General features: G+C 33.8%; 1 protein-coding gene across 1 annotated transcript; it reads right to left on the reverse strand.

Moving 5' to 3' along the window:
- Positions 1-237: 237 nt before the first annotated feature.
- On the reverse strand, positions 238-10986 carry meiob (meiosis specific with OB-fold). The gene is made up of 13 exons (XM_056470004.1): positions 10921-10986; positions 10321-10378; positions 10060-10191; positions 9876-9948; positions 9601-9796; positions 9357-9457; positions 9215-9267; positions 6367-6462; positions 6187-6285; positions 3056-3200; positions 2477-2663; positions 489-575; positions 238-408 (listed from the first exon to the last, which is right to left on the reverse strand). The coding sequence occupies exons 1-13, from the start codon at positions 10984-10986 to the stop codon at positions 301-303; spliced, it is 1401 nt and encodes a 466-aa protein (XP_056325979.1). The 3' UTR covers positions 238-300.
- Between the last annotated feature and the right edge of the window lie 8991 nt (positions 10987-19977).

Raw genomic sequence — 19977 nt, forward strand, 5'->3', positions numbered from 1 at the left:
ACAACTCTTAAACCAAAAGTTCCGCAGTTCAGAAAATGTTTTATTATTTTTTTTACATTTATTTAATTGGTTACACCAGTTTAACTGTACCAAAATAAACATAAGTACATTAAGTTAATTAATTTAACTATACCACAAATAACAGTGTAAGGTAAAGGAGGACAATGGAACCAAATGTGAAAACTCTTAGCCAATAATATAATTTTTTTTTTCAACGAATAAATCAATTCTGCACGTTTACAATCGATTTGATCTCATATGAGGAACTGTTTTGTGCTGTTTGGTTGCTGATGCAAAACATCAAACCACAAATGAGGCAAGGTTTTGCTTCACTTCAACAGGGTCAGCGAGTCCGCATGACAAGATGTCTGCTCTCATTCCACTTCTCCTTCTGGGAGATGGAAGAACCTGTGATTTTAAAGAATGACGAATTACATCCTTACATGATCAACATTCAAAACAAATAACTAATGACAAACATGTAAAACCTTCAGATATATTTTGCATCTCTCCAGAAGAAACTTCCACTGCAGGCTTGTCCGCTGAGATTCCGACAGACACAGAAACTCTTCTGTCTGTCAAGATGATATTACTTTACTGCACAGTACATACAGACATTAGAATTTAATTATGTATTATTAGAGATAGTTAGGCTATTGGCATCACAGTGGCTCAGTGGTTAGCACTGTCGCCTCACAACAAGAACATTGCTGGTTCGAGTCCTGGCTGGGTCAGTTGGCATTTCTGTGTGGAGTTTGCATGTTCTCCCCGTGTTAGCGTGGGTTTCCTCTGGGTGCTCCAGTTTCTCCTACAGTCCAAAGACATGTGCTAAAAGTGAATTAAATAAACTAAACTGGCCGTAGTGTATGTGTGTGAATGAGTGTGTATGGATGTTTTCAAGTACTGAGTTTTAGCTGGAAGGGCATCCGCTGCGTAAAACATGTGCTGGATGAGTTGGCGGTTCACTCCGCTGTGGCGACCCCTGATCAATAAAGGCACTAAGCCATAGGAAAATGAAAGAATGAGTTAGGCCATTTAACCCTAATAATGCATTAAGTTCTTTCGTTTGATCTTCAAGATATACCTAACATTTTCTAAAAATGTTTTTAGTAATAAAACTTTACAGAACTTTAAAACCACAAAAATAAACATTGTTTTGTAAGGCATTATGAATTATGTATTTTTTACAAAAATGTAAATGTAAACTTTACAATTAAAAGATGTATTTTTAAATGTAAGTTTTATGTTTGGGCCATTTTGGTTCTGTGTATTAATAAAGAAAATGTAGAGGCCAAAAATATTTGTAAAACTATCTATATTAATCTGAAACTTCATATGAGCAAAATTAGTTTATTTGTTTAAAACTTGCTAGAGTAGTGTTTTGTTAGAAATCAATATGTACCTTTAATAAAATTGACTTTTTTAATATTCATTCATTCGCCACAGTGTCGCCACAGCGGAATGTACCGCCAACTTATCCAGTATATGTTTTATGCAGCAAATGCCCTTCCAGCCGCAACCCAGTACTGGGAAACACCCATACACACTCATTCACACACATACACTCACATACACTACAGCCAATTTAGCTTATTCAGTTTACCTATAGACCATTTTGAGGGATGTAAACAAAAACAATTGTCCTAACATATTTCCTGTTTTATATTTTTAATTTCTATAGCTTCTGAGAACCCAAAAAGACCCACATATTGATAAATAATGTGATGATAGCTGTTTTAACATTGAATTGCCTCATGTTACAGTTATAAAATATTTAATAACAAGCAGGAAATGTTCATGGGCCAATGACATCACCACATTGAAATGGTCTTTAGAGCATGTCCTTGGACTGTTGGGGAAACCGGAACACCCGGAGGAAACCCACACGAACACGGGAAAAACATGCAAACTCCACACAGAAATGCCAACTGGCCCAGCCGGGACTCAAACCAGCGACCTTCTTGCTGTGAGGCGACAGTGCTACCCACTGAGCCACCGTGCCACCCTTTTTAATAACCATGAGTTATACATTTTAGGGAATTTAATTAAATTCCATCCAAAACTATGAATTAATACTGATAATTACCAGAATCTATATTTTTTATATTCATTATATAAGAATATTTTCTTATATTTATTCTTAATTTCCTACAATGACAAAATCAAATAACATTTAGTGTAGTTCATGAGCAAGGTTTTACTAATAATTTATATTTTAATGAACAAAAAGGAGTAAAGAGTAATAAGATAAAATCAGTAATACTCAACAATTGAAACAATTCTACATTCACTCATTAATGAGATGAGATATGGAGCTATTAGGTTGAAAAATATTAGTTTATGAATGTGTTTTAAAACTTAAAGTTTCTTCAACTGGACCCAGAATACAAGTTTAGTATACAGATTTTAAATGTATTATGAGATTTGAATGCTTTTTTTCTTCACCAGCATTAATATAAGCATTAGATGTGCTCACTTTACAGCCCAGGGTTTTCTCAGCCACCGTGCCCACAAGGTTGCATGACTGCAAAGTGCCAGTGTGGTCACTGATGTCCACCAGCACATCAAAGCATTCATTAGCCTGGAGCTCTTGTCCTTGATTTGGACATATGTCACTGGAACACGTCCAACTCTCCTCATTGATTCGAAATTTGCATCTGACACTAGTGGAGAAATTATACAGTAAAAGCAAAAGAACTGTAATAGCTAGGGCTGTGCAATATAAGAATATATAAATATTGTATGGATTAAATAAAAAGTATATTTTTTCATTTATTTTGTGGTGTGGAGTCAGTACTTACGCACTATTAATTAATTGAATTTACAGAAAAGGTACATATATTGTGATATACAGTAGTCAACATTTGAAGTGGTTTAAAATAGTTTGTAAAAGTTTAAAATATAAAGTAAAAAGAATTTTTAAAAAAGTATAAAGAATTTTCATAAATGTTTTATATCCACTTTAAATGTTGACTACTATATTTATCAGGACACGTGATGACGAATATGGTGACATGAGATTTTGTATTTCACAAAACTGTAAAAGCGTTCTCACCATCTCTTGCTTATGATTTTGGAGGGAGAGGAACCCAGATCAAAACAGGTGATGAATCCATATGTGATGCAATGAATGGCATCTGCATTTTCTTGACTTCTGGCTTTAAGTTGGTTTACTGTCAGGACTTCTCTAATGGAATCCACTAAAGATAAAAAATGAACAGATCAAATTTTGCAGATACATTTGCATTCATTATTTCTTTATGAATACAAGATTAAAAAAATTCTTAAAAATTAGATTAAAAAAAGATAACAATTCTTTTTAGTTTTCATGGTAAAAGTTTGTTTGATGGTAACATAATTTACTACTTAAAACTCATTAGCCAAAAACTGAAATACTATTTAAATCATTATTAAAGACAGAGTAAACAACCAGTAATAAGTTGTTTTTCCTTTTGCTCTTGTGATAACACTTTTGACATTTTACAACATCATTTTCAGTCTTTTTCCAGTCATTTTCAGAGGAAAAATCAGTGAGGGAAATCAACATCATTTCCAGTATCCTATTTTTACAGGATAAACTTCACTGTTTAGTAATTAGTTTTGTTATGTTGTAGAATTAGGAAAAATTATGTAGGACACCCTTTTGTAAATAAATAAATCGATAACACTTTGCAATAAGGTTGTACTAGTTAATGATAGTTAATGCATTTACTTACATGAACAAACAATGAACAAAACATTTTTTACAGTATTTGTTCATATTAGTTAACATTAGTTAATGAAAATACTATTAATAATTAATATTTTTAATTTGGTAGTTCATGTTAACTAATGTTAAGAAGTCTTAATTAGGATTTTAATAAGATTTAGTAAATGGAAAATGGTATGATGAATGGTAAAACTATGATTAATGTACGCAGTACAAATGTTGTTCATTATTAGTTCATGTTAATAAATCCATTAACTAACGTTAACTAATAAAACCTTATTGTATAGTGTGACCAATAAATCAAATATTACTAAAGTATATTTTATTATTTTAATTATTTCAATATTTTAATAACACGATGGTGTAAAAATACACAGACTAATTAAACAACAAGAAATCATGATTATCAGTTATGTAAGAAAATCTTTTGCATTAAATATTATATTGTTTTAATCTATAAAATCTTGTGATCAATGACAATGAGTGACGAATTATTAAAATAACTGAAAATATAACCATTTGACAAAAAACAAACAAAAGCCTTTAGGTACCAAATATACCTGTGATTAAAGAATTGCCTATTTATTTGTATTAATTCATATTAATTTCAAATTACAATTGATTAAAGTCTAAATGAATATTTAGGGCTCTATTTTATCGATCTAGGCGCAAAGCCTGAAGTGCATGGTGCAAAATCATTAAGGGCATGTCCGAATCCGCATGGTCTAACAGTGTTGTGCTTATTCTCTTAATAAGTTATGGGTGTGTTTTGAGTCTCACCTCCCATTCCCTTTAAGAGTCAGTTGCATCGCGCCATGGCGCATTTGCTATTTAAATAGTGGACTTTGTAAGAGGAAAAACTGAAGGCTTCACTGGTGAGAAAACAGTTAAACAGACCATCTGCAGCGCGAGGATAAAGAACGAGCCTCCTCCGTTCGGCCTCTTTACTTTCGCTTTACTTTACTTTTACTCTTTACTTTACTCCTTTACTTTCGTGGATAAGGAAACAGTGTTGTACGCACTCCGCTGAAGACATATATTAGCCTACATATTTAATTTCAGTTGTTAAGCGCAAAGATTTGTTTCAAAACTATTTCTAAATTCAGTTCTAATTTCCAGCAAATGAACAATAATAAAATTTGTCATATCCAAACACGTATTATTACTATGCCCCATATGGTGACACATACGTCTCCAAAACCCGATATGTGGACAAATCTAAACCTGTTTTTATTAAAACAAATATAAATATGCATATAATAAATAATACTGCTAATAATAATATACAAATGCAAATTGTCATCAATCAACTGAAAAAAGCCCCCCGAGATGAAGAAGGCATGGAGGCAGTAGTTTTTATATTTATGTAGAACATTTTTAATCCTTTAATTTTTTTAATGTGTTAAGACATTTGTGTATTGCTGTACATCTTTAAGCAATGTGTAGGCGTTTTGGACTTGCATAGGCGCACAACCAACGCGCTTTGTGCTGGACTTTAGACCTGCTTTAAGTTGGTCAATGGCACAGTCTATTTCAGTTTTTCAAAATAGCAACTCACCAACAATGCGCCTTAACACACCTTTTTAGACCAGCACACCCATGAGTCCACAAAGTGGTGCAAATGGATTTGCTATTTAAGCAACATGATTAGGGAAAATTAGGGTTGCAATGGTTTGAAAATAGCAACAAATTACACCAAACACGTATTGCGCCGGGTGTATGATAGGGCCCGTAATCTGTTATTTTTTTAAATGGACCTGTGCCAGCACAAATATCTAATAACTTTTAAGTTAACATTAACTGGTAATTAAGAACAATCAAATTCAGCTGTTTCTTTGGTTAAAATGTTATTCAGGTATTGGTAAACAGTGGTGTCAAACTCATTTTCACTGAGGGCCACTTTAGCATTATGTCTTCCTTCAAAAGGCTGGTTATATCTGTAAGACTGTATAATTTTTATTACTGTTATTGTTAAATTTTTGCATTTTACATCATTCACACCACCTAGATTGTATTGACTGTGTATGTAATGTTATCTTATGCTTTCAAGGCCACATACATTTTATAAACACTGCCCTTGAATTTGACGTGTCAAAGGGTTAATACTCTATCAAATGTAAAGTTTATTGTGAGTCAACATTGTTTGTTGACAAACTGTATGGCAAAACATTCACAGAACTGCAGTACAGACCTGTCAAGATAACTTTTTTAGCCACAAATACTTACATAACCTACCAAACGCAGAAAAACAAAATAAACACATAGTTTTGGGCACTTGTGATCCATATACAACCCCTTCTGCAGCATTTCAGTTACTAAATTCTTTACATGAAAAATGTAAGACATCACATGAAAACTAAGAACGCAATTTTAATGTAAAGTGTGAACATTATGGGCTATACAGTACATACTGTACTGTTAATATAGTTGTTATATGTAGATAAATACATCATAGATAAATACATCACATAACTTACACTGCACATCATCACCAGAGAGGAAGTCTTGGTCATCCAGTTCTCCAGATTGTAACAGTTCCCTGACAAATGTATACAGCTGATTTGCTTCTGCTGTATCTATAAGTAATCAACAAGAATTTCAAGATTTTATTGTTAAAGTATTAAACACATCTTTACTTTAACATATCACATCTTTACCAGGGTTGACGGTGATGATTGTTTTGGAGATCGCTGTTGCCACCATACTTTTGCGAAAACTGTCAAAGGTGATACGAGCATCTGCAATGAACAGCACTGAGAGAAAATAAATACAATCAATGTATTAATATGTATCACAAAGTGCTAATGAAAAAAAAATGTAATACCTTACAATAAGGTTCCATTAATTAATATTATTTTACTAACATGAACTAAACTTAAACAATACTTCTACAGCATAATTAAAGGATTAGTTCACCTTAAAATAATTCGGTGTCCTTCCAAACGCCTGAGACCTTTGTTCATCTTCAGAACAGAAATTATATGCCATGTGACTTCAGTGGTTTGACTGTAATCGTACTAACACTTTATTGTGTATGCTAATAAAACTGTCAAAATGACTTTGTTCACCAATGTTTTCTATTTTTTGTCACGTTGTCAGGGTGCAAGCGTCATATAGCCTGTGATAAACCTCTGATCTGATGCGTCTGACAAAAGGACTTAAGTCCAACAAACAACATAGTCATTTTTATAGTTTTTTTGGTGCACAAAAGTGTTCTTGGAGCTTCGTATGATTACAGTTGAGCCACTAAAGTCACCTGAGATGTATTGAGAATGTTTTTGGTTTCTTTTCTGGTCTTTGAACGTCTCTGGACCATTGCTGTCTGTGGAGGAAGAGGGACCTCTTCTATTTTATCTAAAATATCTTAATTTTTATTCAGAAGAGGGACTAAGCTGAAAAGAAAATGAATAGATGAATGTATTCAGAAGATGAATGAATGTCTTAGGGGATTGGAATGACATACAGTGCTTAGCTTAATTGAGTACGCCCCATTTTGAAAATGAATATTTTTATCAATTTCTCAGTGAATATAGGCAATGTATTTTGGCGCATTTAAACAAAACAGATGTATTAAACAGATATATTTATTAAAATAATTTTTTAGTCACCAAACATTTTTACAAATTGAAAGATAATACAACTAAATTCAAGCAAAATATTGTCAAATATTACAACCTACAAAATTTAACTAATTTCGAAAAGCATTTTGCTTCTCTTGATTTTTCCTCTTCTTTAAATATTTTTCTATATCATATACATTTGAGTGTACTAGTTTTTGAACTGTTATCGGAAGTTATTTTGTTAGATAAGCTCCAGATTTGGCTTCAGTACTGACTAATCTAATGTATAAGCACAAATATAATACTGTATAGCTTCCTATTAACTTATATATGCTGAGAACTGTAAGTAATTAATCCTTTAATGTTAATTTCAACATTTACTAATGCATTATTAATATCCAAAGCAGTTTTGAATAGGTCAACAAAAGGGTTGACAACCTTGGGACAAATTTGGGAAATCCTAAAGGAGCTCTGCATTCCAAGGCTTAAATCTGTGGTTGACTTCAACTATGATGACCGTCAAGCCAAGAACCAATAGGAGCACCGCATCTAATGACGAATCTAATCAATCAGCTTCAACATCAAAACACCGAAGGGAAGAATTAAAACCGTTTTTTCTGGTTTGTTTGTAAAGGCATGTTGTGAGCAAAATAAACGCTACGGGTTGTTCATGTTTGCTGGAAGGTATTATTTCAGAACGCTGGTTACTGAGTAACAGATGGATGACTTCAAACTCCAGACGAGTTTTCTTGCATTTGTCTGTGTTTGGCAAAGCTTGATTGCTGTTCAGTCTGACATTATAACTACTGAGATCATACAGTGTGACATAAGGATCATGTTCGTGCTCTCAGACAAGCTATAATCATATAGGATTATTAAAAACTGCACCGTGTGAGCCAGGCTTAAGACAAGACAAAAACGGCAAGACATAGATGTCATTAGATATTAGTCACTACATTAGCATGCAATATTGTAGACAGAAAAAGACAAAACTAAAATGTAGTCAAAAAATAAAAAATAACTAATTAACACAGGCTGCACAATATATCATTTAAGCATTGATATCGCAATGTGTGTGTCTGCACTAGACACATTGCAGGATATGCAGTGTTAGTTTGGGATTATAATTGATCAGCACAACAATTAAGAATATATGAGATTTGTTGAGTCATAGTAAAGTATAACAATAACAGAGTGAAAGTTTATCAATTGCATTTGTTTTAAAGGCATTTCAATAAAGTTTAAAGCATTCAGGTACAAAAGAAGTACATTTGTAAGTTTAATGAGAACTTATTTTATTGAATTAATACAATGTACGACTATACAGTGTTACTTTACATTTCATTATTCAATAACATTCAGTAACATTTGTTAATTTAATACGAGTTAATAATAGCATTTTTATTAAGTAACATAAGATGAATACTGTACTAAATGTATGTATAATTGTTTGATCAGGTTGGAAAATTAAAGTTTAGTAAATCCTTATTGCTGGGATGCCCAAATTTTTCTTATGAAGGGCCATATACCAAACTTAATTGAGGCTAGTGGGTCGACGGTAATTATAGTTGCCATGGGTAATTTCCTAATTTATTTCAAAATAATTAAAATTATCTAGAAAACACTGCTTTATATTGACTAATACAGTATAATCTTTTTTTTAAATTCTCATGTTTTTACATTACAGTAAAAACAAAAACTTTGCTTTTTGTAGCTCAGCAATAAAACAAACAAACAAACAACGTCACATCAAATTAGAAATGACGATCTCTGATAAAGGTATTCACTCCAATCCTTCTCTCTCTCTTCTCATATGGGATGGCGGGTCAAATCAAAAGTTACAATGGGCCAACTTTGGCCCTCAAGCCCTACTTTGAGCATCTCTGCCTAATTGTGTTCTCACGTTAGCAAAAAAAACAAAACAGACAAATAAACATTATCATACCTGTTTCTCGTTGTGTCAGTGTTTGTACCAGATGAATATTCTCTTTATCCCAACTATATGAAAAAAGCAATCAAAATGTTAAGGTGATGTCATTGCTGCTGTTTTTGTTCGATTTTATGAAACTAAATCAAATTTTACTCACCAAACAAAAGGAAATGATCTCCCAGTGTCATCAAAGAGCTTTATTTCAATCCTCTGTCCTTTGCGGCCACCAGATTTTGTAAAGAATTTCTCCTCTCCAACCTATTTGACAAAATCTCAATCGGTGATAAAATTGCAGTAGGCCTAATTTTTATGGGGAATAAAGTCTAGTGGGAAATTAACTTATTTTGTGTTAATATCCCAGACATCATAGAGAAAGCCTGGTACCATAGTTGAAATCTAACCGATTGTACAGCTGCTAGGATGTTAATAACGTGTCCATCCAGACTTTGTCCATTTGCAGTAATGTCTCCCAATGAATAGAAATCTCTCGGGTCTTTGATTGGTATGTGAAATAGCGGAAGAATCCTGGCCTCTGTGTCTATATCTGAGCATATCCTAATGCTCGAGTGAGTCTCTGTAAGTAACAACCTGTAGGAACTGAGATAAAATAGGTATATATATCACAAATATAGAGTATGATGTATCTAAATCTGATGCTATTTAATTTTTTTTTTACCTAGGTGTTGAAGGGCAAAAACGTTCTTCTTTCTCATAGTCTTTGGTCACAACGAGTGGATTTTCAATTACAACTAAAACACAAGACGTTATTTTGGCTTACAGTGCCAATTGGATATACTTTATGTATTATCAGAAGTGTTTATTTGGAATTGACAACTAAAACAGCTGTCCTACAATCTCACCACAATCCCCAATCTGAAAGCGACAGCTCAGTGCTTGAATGTATTCCTCATTTCCCCATGCAGACACATTGATAAAATGTTCTGGTGAATCTTTGATGGTGAAGCTGAAAGTAAATCTTTCTGAGCCAACATCTAAAAACATTTTGAAACGGATTAAAAAGGGAAACTGAACTGAACAAAATTGAAAAATCTAAATAAACAAAATCAAACCAGAAGAAAAGAAGAGATAGAAATAAAATTAATAATGTTATGGTAACAAACTTTTTCGGTCAGGAAATCCTCTTGAATCAGTTTTTCCAATTATTACCCCAACCACCTTCTAAAAAAAAAGAGCCTTTTTTAAATATTAAATATAAAAAAAATATTAAATATAAAAAAATCAAATGCGATTTTAATACAATACATAATACTAATATGTGCACTAAAATAACACTCAAGAATGGTGTACGTATACTGACAAGTCTGTCTGTGTATATGTATATCTTATAAATGTGTTATGTGCATCTTATAAACACGTTTATATACTTAACTAGTCATATAAAAATGACAAAACTTATAATTTATCGAGTATACTTCAATGTGCAGGAATAATTTACCTCATAAACTAAAAATGGTCTTCAATGTTTTAACTAGTAATCTGTCACGATTATAACGTTAGCTGCAGTAATATACAAACAATAAAGTGGTTGTGTATGAAACGTACAGTAACGTACATTATACTAAAAAGTAGACTTATTTAAACTATAGCCAACTTAAACATTTTAAGGAATTGACTAATTATTCATTAAAAGTAGAATACCACCACAACAAGCCACATAATTCACGTTATGTCTTCAGCCATTTGCCTCAGCAGGTTCTCACCGAGTGTGTGATGTTTATGTTTAGGTCAGAAATTGGCACATAGCTTCCCATTGCAGCGTACGTCATTTTTATCTCTGAAACACAAGTGTAACAACAACAAAAATAAAAATAAATGACCACAAGACAAGAAGTTATATTATTAACACGCGCTGAATGGAATTGACTTAACGTTTTCAAAAAAGCTAGCGCTTACATTTCCTTTAAAACTGACGAGCAAACGCCGAAGAAATCACTGTTACGTTATGTAAATAAAGTTATTGTTACTTTATCTGTCACCCATATCTCACTAGAAAACAGTGAAATTACTTTTTATTTGTTTACCTTCAGATAACGAGATGGCAGTCTCCCTCGGCTCTTGCAAAACCAGAAACTACTGCTGAAGAGACAGGGCTCTAGCTGTAAATAAAATAATCTAGTGTTTTTCGCGGGCGTCGTCATTTTGGCGGTTCAAGGATAGAAGTCAGGTTTTTATTATTATTTTTTGGGCATAATTTGCTTTAAACCCATTTTACCCTGAAAATGGACATTTAAAGAACAGTATAAATTAAATATATAAGTTAAAAACTTTTTTGGCCTTTTCAGGAAAAGGGCTACTCAGGCCTGTAACCTGTAACCAAAGAACGAGGCTGAATCCAGCTTCTTATTCGCAGCTTCTTATTGACGCTATGCGGTCCACCTTAAAAACCGCGACGCTTCCGTTTTTCAGCTTCTTATTCGCGCTCAACTTAGGGACCGTGTTTATTTGTGTTCCTTTTTGAAAAACGAAAAATGCTAAATGAAACTGATATAAGACAGAAAACGGGCTGCAAGCATGAAATCTAAGTACATCATTGATTATTATTGACAGTGCCATCGTTTGAGTACAATATATTTCTGTTTTTTTTCAGAAATATTGTCCTTTATGAAGACTTCACCTGACCCACCTATGTATAGACAGTGCCTGCCTCTGCAAGGATTTTAGATACAAAATAATTCTTTTAAATTATTCAAGTTGTAAAAGTTACTGCATGTTTTATAGTGTACTGCATGTTTTTTAGTATTCTATACTACAATACTACAATTTGTATTAGACACCCACGCCTGTATATACAATTCTAGTTTTGTTAAACCTATTGTTTCAAAGAACAGACAATGCACTTTTTATACACATTTTTATATACCTTATACAAATGAATGTGAATTGAACTAAATGAGCTATTGCATAATTAATTACTGTACCGTGTTGTCTTTAATATTACACAACAGGCTAATAGTATATATATCATGCATCTGCATATGTATAAATATGTATAATTCTATACCATTGAAAAGACAGACCTTAAAAAATGTAAAAATACAGACATTTCAATAAATGCCCAGTTGGAGGTGCTATATGCCAAGTTTTTTGCATATTCATTTATTGTTTTACTTGTAACCTATATGTATTTGTGTGCCTACTAAATACTATATATGTGTGTACTATAAACTGTGTGTGTGTGTGTGTGTGTGTGTGTGTGTGTATTTTAACATTAAAAATGTTTAACACTAAAGACAGTAATATTATGTTTGTGTTATAAATTTATACAAAAGAAATATGCTAATACATAATGATTTAATAATAATGATTTAATAATAATTGTTATTATTATTATTATCATTAGTAGTAGTAGTAGTAGTAGTGAAATAAAAATATTTTACAATGAACTTATACATATGGTACTGATTACATGTAAATGCCAATTAATCTATATACCTTATGAAAATGTATAAATATGTACCTATTTATAAATATGTGTGTAAAATATGTCTTTTTCTCTCTCTCTCTCTACATATATATATATATATATATATATATATATATATATATATATATATATATATATATATATATATATATATATATATATATATATATACACACACACACACACAATAAAATACATTTTCTTGTGTCTCTGTTTATTTAAGTGTGTGTATATGTACTCATTCATTTTCTTTTCGGCTTATTCCCTTTATTAAACTTTGGTCGCCACAGCGGAATGAACCGCCAACTTCTCCAGCAGATGGTTTACGCATGGTTTACAATGCCCTTCCAACTGCAATCCATCTCTGGAAAAGATCCACAGTCATACACTATGGACAATTTAGCCTTCCCAATTTAGTTATACTGCATGTCTTTGGACTGTGGGGGAAACCGGAGGACCCAGAGGAAACGTGGGGAGAACAAGCAAACTCCACATAGAAAGGCCAACTAAATATATATATATATATATATATATATATATATATATATATATATATATATATATATATATATATATATATATATATATATATATATATATATATATAAAGACAAATTAACTATGAACATATACAAATTGACATGAATTTATCAGTACTACTACTACTACTACTACTACTACTAATAATAATAATAATAGTAATAATAACAATAATAAAAAATTATTATTATTTTTATTATTATTATAATTAATAAGCTTATTGTTGGTATTTTATTTAAAAAATAGATATTTTACTAAATGCTTATACATATTGTACTTGTCTATCACAGTAAAATAATACACAAATTAAACACCAGCATTTTCAGGCTAGGTACCACTAGTTAATTTTGACACAGCAGAACAGTTGTTCCAATGCACTCTTGGAACATTTGGTGGCGCTGTATCTCAGCGGTCATTGAGAGATAGTTGAAAATCTTATTTGGGTCTTGTAGACAATGTTCCCATCTATCAGCAAACCCAGAAAAAAAAAATCAATGTACTCTACCAATTTTATGTTATTGATCTCTGAACTTGCCATAAATTGCAAAACAGCAAGGCAAAAACAGTTATGTACCGTTGCACTTTGGGCACAATTGGTGGGGCTATATCTCTGTAGTCTTTAAGGGTGTGTTGAATGTCACACTTGGGTCTTGTAGACAATGATACAATCTATCAGTAAACCCAAATTCATACCAATTTACTCTACCAATTTTAGGTTATTGGCCTCTAAACTTGCCAGAAATCGCAATACAGCCAAGTACCATTGCACTCTGGGCACAATTGGTGGTGCTATATCTCAGCAGTCTTTGAGGGTGCGTTGAATATCACACTGGGGTCTTGTAGACAATGTTCCAATCTATCAGCAAACCCAGATTCATACCACATTACTGTACCAATTTTAAGTTATTGACCTCTGAATATGCCAAAAATCGCAATACAGCGAGGCAAAAACAGTTATGTACCATTGCACTCTTGGCACAATTGGTGGCGCTATATGTCAGTAGTCTTTAAGGGTGCGTTGAATATCTCACTGGGGTCTTGTAAACAATGTTCCAATCTATCAGCAACCCAAATTCATACCACAATACTGTATCAATTTTAAGTTATTGACCTCTGAACTTGCCAAAAATCGCAATACAGCGAGGCAAAAACAGTTATGTACCATTGCACTCTTGGCACAATTGGTGGCGCTATATCTCAGCAGTCTCTGAGGGTGCGTTGAATATCTCACTGGGGTCTTGTAGACAATGTTCCCATCTATCAGCAAACCTAGATTTATACCATATTACTGTACCAATTTTAAGTTATTGACCTCTGAATATGCCAAAAATCGCAATACAGCTATGTACCGTTGCACTCTTGGCACAATTGGTGGCGCTATATGTCAGTAGTCTTTTAGGGTGCGTTGAATATCTCACTGAGGTCTTGTAAACAATGTTCCAATCTATCAGCAAACCCAAATTCATACCATAATACTGTACCATTTTCTGGTTATTGACCTCTGAACTTGCCAAAAATCGCAATACAGCGAGGCAAAAACAGTTATATACCATTGCACTCTGGGCACAATTGGTGGCGCTATATCTCAGCAGTCTCTGAGGGTGCGTTGAATATCTCACTGGGGTCTTGTAGACAATGTTCCCATCTATCAGCAAACCCAGATTTATACCACATTACTGTACCAATTTTAAGTTATTGACCTCTGAACTTGCCAAAAATCGCAATACAGCGAGGCAAAAACAGTTGTACCATTGCACTCTGGGCACAATTGGTGGCGCTATATCTCAGCAGTCTCTGAGGGTGCGTTGAATATCTCACTGGGGTCTTGTAGACAATGTTCCCATCTATCAGCAAACCTAGATTTATACCATATTACTGTACCAATTTTAAGTTATTGACCTCTGAATATGCCAAAAATCGCAATACAGCGAGGCAAAAACAGTTATGTACCATTGCACTCTTGGCACAATTGGTGGCGCTATATGTCAGTAGTCTTTAAAGGTGCGTTGAATATCTCACTGGGGTCTTGTAAACAATGTTCCAATCTATCAGCAACCCAAATTCATACCACAATACTGTATCAATTTTAAGTTATTGACCTCTGAACTTGCCAAAAATCGCAATACAGCGAGGCAAAAACAGTCATGTACCATTGCACTCTTTGCACAATTGGTGGCGCTATATCTCAGCAGTCTCTGAGGGTGCGTTGAATATCTCACTGGGGTCTTGTAGACAATGTTCCCATCTATCAGCAAACCTAGATTTATACCATATTACTGTACCAATTTTAAGTTATTGACCTCTGAATATGCCAAAAATCGCAATACAGCTATGTACCGTTGCACTCTTGGCACAATTGGTGGCGCTATATGTCAGTAGTCTTTTAGGGTGCGTTGAATATCTCACTGGGGTCTTGTAAACAATGTTCCAATCTATCAGCAAACCCAAATTCATACCACAATACTGTACCATTTTCTGGTTATTGACCTCTGAACTTGCCAAAAATCGCAATACAGCGAGGCAAAAACAGTTATGTACCATTGCACTCTGGGCACAATTGGTGGCGCTATATCTCAGCAGTCTCTGAGGGTGCGTTGAATATCTCACTGGGTTCTTATAAACAATGTTCCCATCTATCAGCAAACCCAGATTTATACCACATTACTGTACCAATTTTAAGTTATTGACCTCTGAACTTGCCAAAAATCGCAATACAGCGAGGCAAAAACAGTTATGTACCATTGCACTCTTGGCACAATTGGTGGCGCTATATCTCAGCAGTCTCTGAGGGTGCGTTGAATATCTCACTGGGGTCTTGTAGACAATGTTCCCATCTATCAGCAAACCTAGATTTATACCATATTACTGTACCAATTTTAAGTTATTGACCTCTGAATATGCCAAAAATCGCAATACAGCTATGTACCGTTGCACTCTTGGCACAATTGGTGGCGCTATATGTCAGTAGTCTTTTAGGGTGCGTTGAATATCTCACTGAGGTCTTGTAAACAATGTTCCAATCTATCAGCAAACCCAAATTCATACCACAATACTGTACCATTTTCTGGTTATTGACCTCTGAACTTGCCAAAAATCGCAATACAGCGAGGCAAAAACAGTTATATACCATTGCACTCTGGGCACAATTGGTGGCGCTATATCTCAGCAGTCTCTGAGGGTGCGTTGAATATCTCACTGGGGTCTTGTAAACAATGTTCCAATCTATCAGCAAACCCAAATTCATACCACAATACTGTACCATTTTCTGGTTATTGACCTCTAAACTTGCCATAAATCGCAATACAGCAAGGCAAAAACTGCAATGTACCATTGCCCTCTTGGCACAATTGGTGGCGCTATATCTCAGCAGTCTCTGAGGGTGCGTTGAATATCTCACTGGGGTCTTATAAACAATGTTCCCATCTATCAGCAAACCCAGATTCATACCACATTACTGTACCAATTTTAAGTTATTGACCTCTGAATATGCAAAAAATCGCAATACAGCGAGGCAAAAAACAGTTATGTACCATTGCACTCTGGGCACAATTGGTGGCGCTATATCTCAGCAGTCTCTGAGGGTGCGTTGAATATCTCACTGGGGTCTTATAAACAATGTTCCCATCTATCAGCAAACCTAGATTTATACCATATTACTGTACCAATTTTAAGTTATTGACCTCTGAATATGCCGAAAATCGCAATACAGCGAGGCAAAAACAGTTATGTACCGTTGCACTCTGGGCACAATTGGTGGCGCTATTTCTCAGTAGTCTTTGAGGGTGCGTTGAATATCTCACCGGGGTCTTGTAGACAATGTTCCCATCTATCAGCAAACCCAGATTTATACCATATTACTGTACCAATTTTAAGTTATTGACCTCTGAATATGCAAAAAAAAATCGCAATACAGCTGTACCGTTGCACTCTGGGCACAATTGGTAGCGCTATATCTCAGCAGTCTCTGAGGGTGCGTTGAATATCTCACTGGGGTCTTGTAAACAATGTTCCAATCTATCAGCAAACCCAAATTCATACCACAATACTGTACCATTTTCTGGTTATTGACCTCTAAACTTGCCATAAATCGCAATACAGCAAGGCAAAAACTGCAATGTACCATTGCACTCTTGGCACAACTGGAGGCGCTATATCTCAGCAGTCTCTGAGGGTGCGTTGAATATCTCACTGGGGTCTTATAAACAATGTTCCCATCTATCAGCAAACCCAGATTCATACCACATTACTGTACCAATTTTAAGTTATTGACCTCTGAATATGCAAAAAATCGCAATACAGCGAGGCAAAAACAGTTATGTACCATTGCACTCTGGGCACAATTGGTGGCGCTATATCTCAGCAGTCTCTGAGGGTGCGTTGAATATCTCACTGGGGTCTTATAAACAATGTTCCCATCTGTCAGCAAACCCAGATTCATACCACATACCACAAAGTAATGTTTTTACAATTAAAATCAAATGTTTTAAGCATCTCCAATGTTTTAAATAAAGAGTGTTTATTTTGTAATATTTTGTAATTGTGTCTTTTTATGTCAATAGTACTAAAAAAAAAAAAATAAAAAAAAATAAAATATATATATATATATATATATATATATATATATATATATATATATATATATATATATATATATATATATATATAATATCAATAAAATATTTAGGATAAAATTAAAAGGTTTACAGTAGTTAACTGTTTACTTTTTTACAGTAATTAACCATTTTCAGACACTACGGTAACATGCTGTAAACTGATTTACGGTTGTAAACTGTAAAGCTCAAATACAGCAACAGCTTTTTACATCAGGCCTTTACACACAAATTAAGCAGTTAAAAAGTTTACAAACATTTAATGTTCCTTTGAAATCACCTTTGGTGCAATAAATAATCATAAATAATTAAAAATGTTAAAATATTATTTAAATGTATTTTATAACTATGAAATTTATTTACTAAATAATAAAGCCTTAACTTGCCAAGAAATGCTCCACTTTACCACGGTAAAATAATGCCCCCACTTATGCAATATTAGAACCTGGTCTATATAACCATGGAAAATATGTACACACAATAACATCAAAGTTGCATATTTGTAAAATAAAGAAAATATACAAGATGTGCTTTCTCTCATGCAGCCCCCGTAAAAAAAGCACGTCAGCAAAGAACTGGCTACTTGACGAAAAGAAATGCATGCAGTGTTGGAAATGTTGGTCGGGCTTCTCGCTTTTTTAGATAAAAAAAAAGATCTCAAAATAACCTACTGGCCTAGGCTACTTTAATATCTAAAACAATAAAGCATCAAAAACAAAACTTATATCAGCACATACAAATTAAAATATTTTAAAATATCATACATGTGGGGTGGCTGGTGATGGCATTATCTTTAATTTAATATTTAATATTTTAATATTAGAAGCAGCACTAACAAAACTTTCATAGGTACAATCCAGCACAAAGGAAACAAGACTATTTTGGTAAATAGAGAGCAACTGGGGTCAAGAGACCTCTAAACGATCTAATATTTTTTTGGGCCTACAAATAATATGTTTTGGCAGCACAAACGAGCAAAAACTGTGAGGAAAAGAAAATAACAAATTCGTAAACGAATATAAATATCTGATGTTCATTTCCACCGAACAAACCAGCACAAATATTTTGGTTATGTCTAAACAACTAAAACCGATAAAGTGTTTATTTAACTGCACGATCCAGCACAAATCGAGTAAACAGAAACGAATGTCATCAGTTTGGTGTGATTTAGAGAAAATAATGGGATTGAGAGTGACGTCGCGGATCCCGAAGTGTTTTTATTAAGCAATATGTAAACAATAAAAATGAATGAAGTGTTTATTTTAAGGGCACAAATCAAGCACAAAGGAATGACACCAGTGTGGCATGATTTAGGGAAAATAATGGGATGGAGTAACGTTGCGGCTCCTGAAGTGTTTTGATTAGGCATTATCTACATAATGAAAAAAGATAGAGTAAATTGGTATGAATCTGGGTTTGCTGAAAGATTGAAATGTTGTCTACAAGACCCTAGTGAGCTATTCAGCGCACCCTTAAGGACTGCTGAGATATAGCGCCACCAATTGGGCCAAGAGTGCAATGGTACATAGCTGTTTTTGTATTGCTTTATTGCGATTTATGACAAGTTCGGAGGTCAATAAACTGAAAATGGTGCAGTAATTTCGTATAAATCTGGGTTTGGTAATAGATGGGAACATTGTCTACAAGATCCCAGTGAGATAATCAGCGCACCCTCAAAAACTGTTGAGATATCGTGCCACCAATTGTGCCAAGAGTGCAATGGTACATAGTTGTATTATGATTTATTGAGTTTAGAGGTCAATAACCAAAAAATGGTACAGTAATGTGGAATGAATCTAGGTTTGCTGATAGATTGGAACATTGTCTGCAAGACCACAGTGAGAAATTCATTGCACCCTCAGAGACTGCTGAGATATAGTGCCACCAAATGTGCAAAGAGGGCAATGGTACAGCTCTTTTTGCCTTGCTGTATTGCAATTTATGGCAAGTTTAGAGGTCAATAACCAGAAAATGGTGCAGTAATGTAATATGAATCTGTGTGTACTAATAGATGGGAACATGGTCTACAAGACCCAAATGAGATGTTCAACACACCCTCAGAGACTGCTAAGATATAGCGACACCAATTGTGACAAGAGTGCAATAGTATAACTGTTTTTGCCCTGCTGTGTTGCGATATATGGCAAGTTTAGTGGTCAATAACCAGAAAATAGTACAGTAAT

This window comes from Danio aesculapii, chromosome 12 (assembly GCF_903798145.1).
Source record: "Danio aesculapii chromosome 12, fDanAes4.1, whole genome shotgun sequence".
Lineage (NCBI taxonomy): Eukaryota > Metazoa > Chordata > Actinopteri > Cypriniformes > Danionidae > Danio > Danio aesculapii.

What these genes read in the sequence shown, in the direction of transcription:
- meiob (XM_056470004.1), bottom strand. Translation starts at nt 10,986, where the DNA reads ATGACGTACGCTGCAATGGGAAGCTATGTGCCAATTTCTGACCTAAAC. An exon ending in ACTGACACAACGAGAAACAG is followed by an intron (nt 6,463 to 9,214) that starts GTATGATAATGT and finishes ATTTTCTCTCAG; the next exon opens with TGCTGTTCATTGCAGATGCT. An exon ending in CTCTGGTGATGATGTGCAGT is followed by an intron (nt 3,201 to 6,186) that starts GTAAGTTATGTG and finishes TTTTATCTTTAG; the next exon opens with TGGATTCCATTAGAGAAGTC.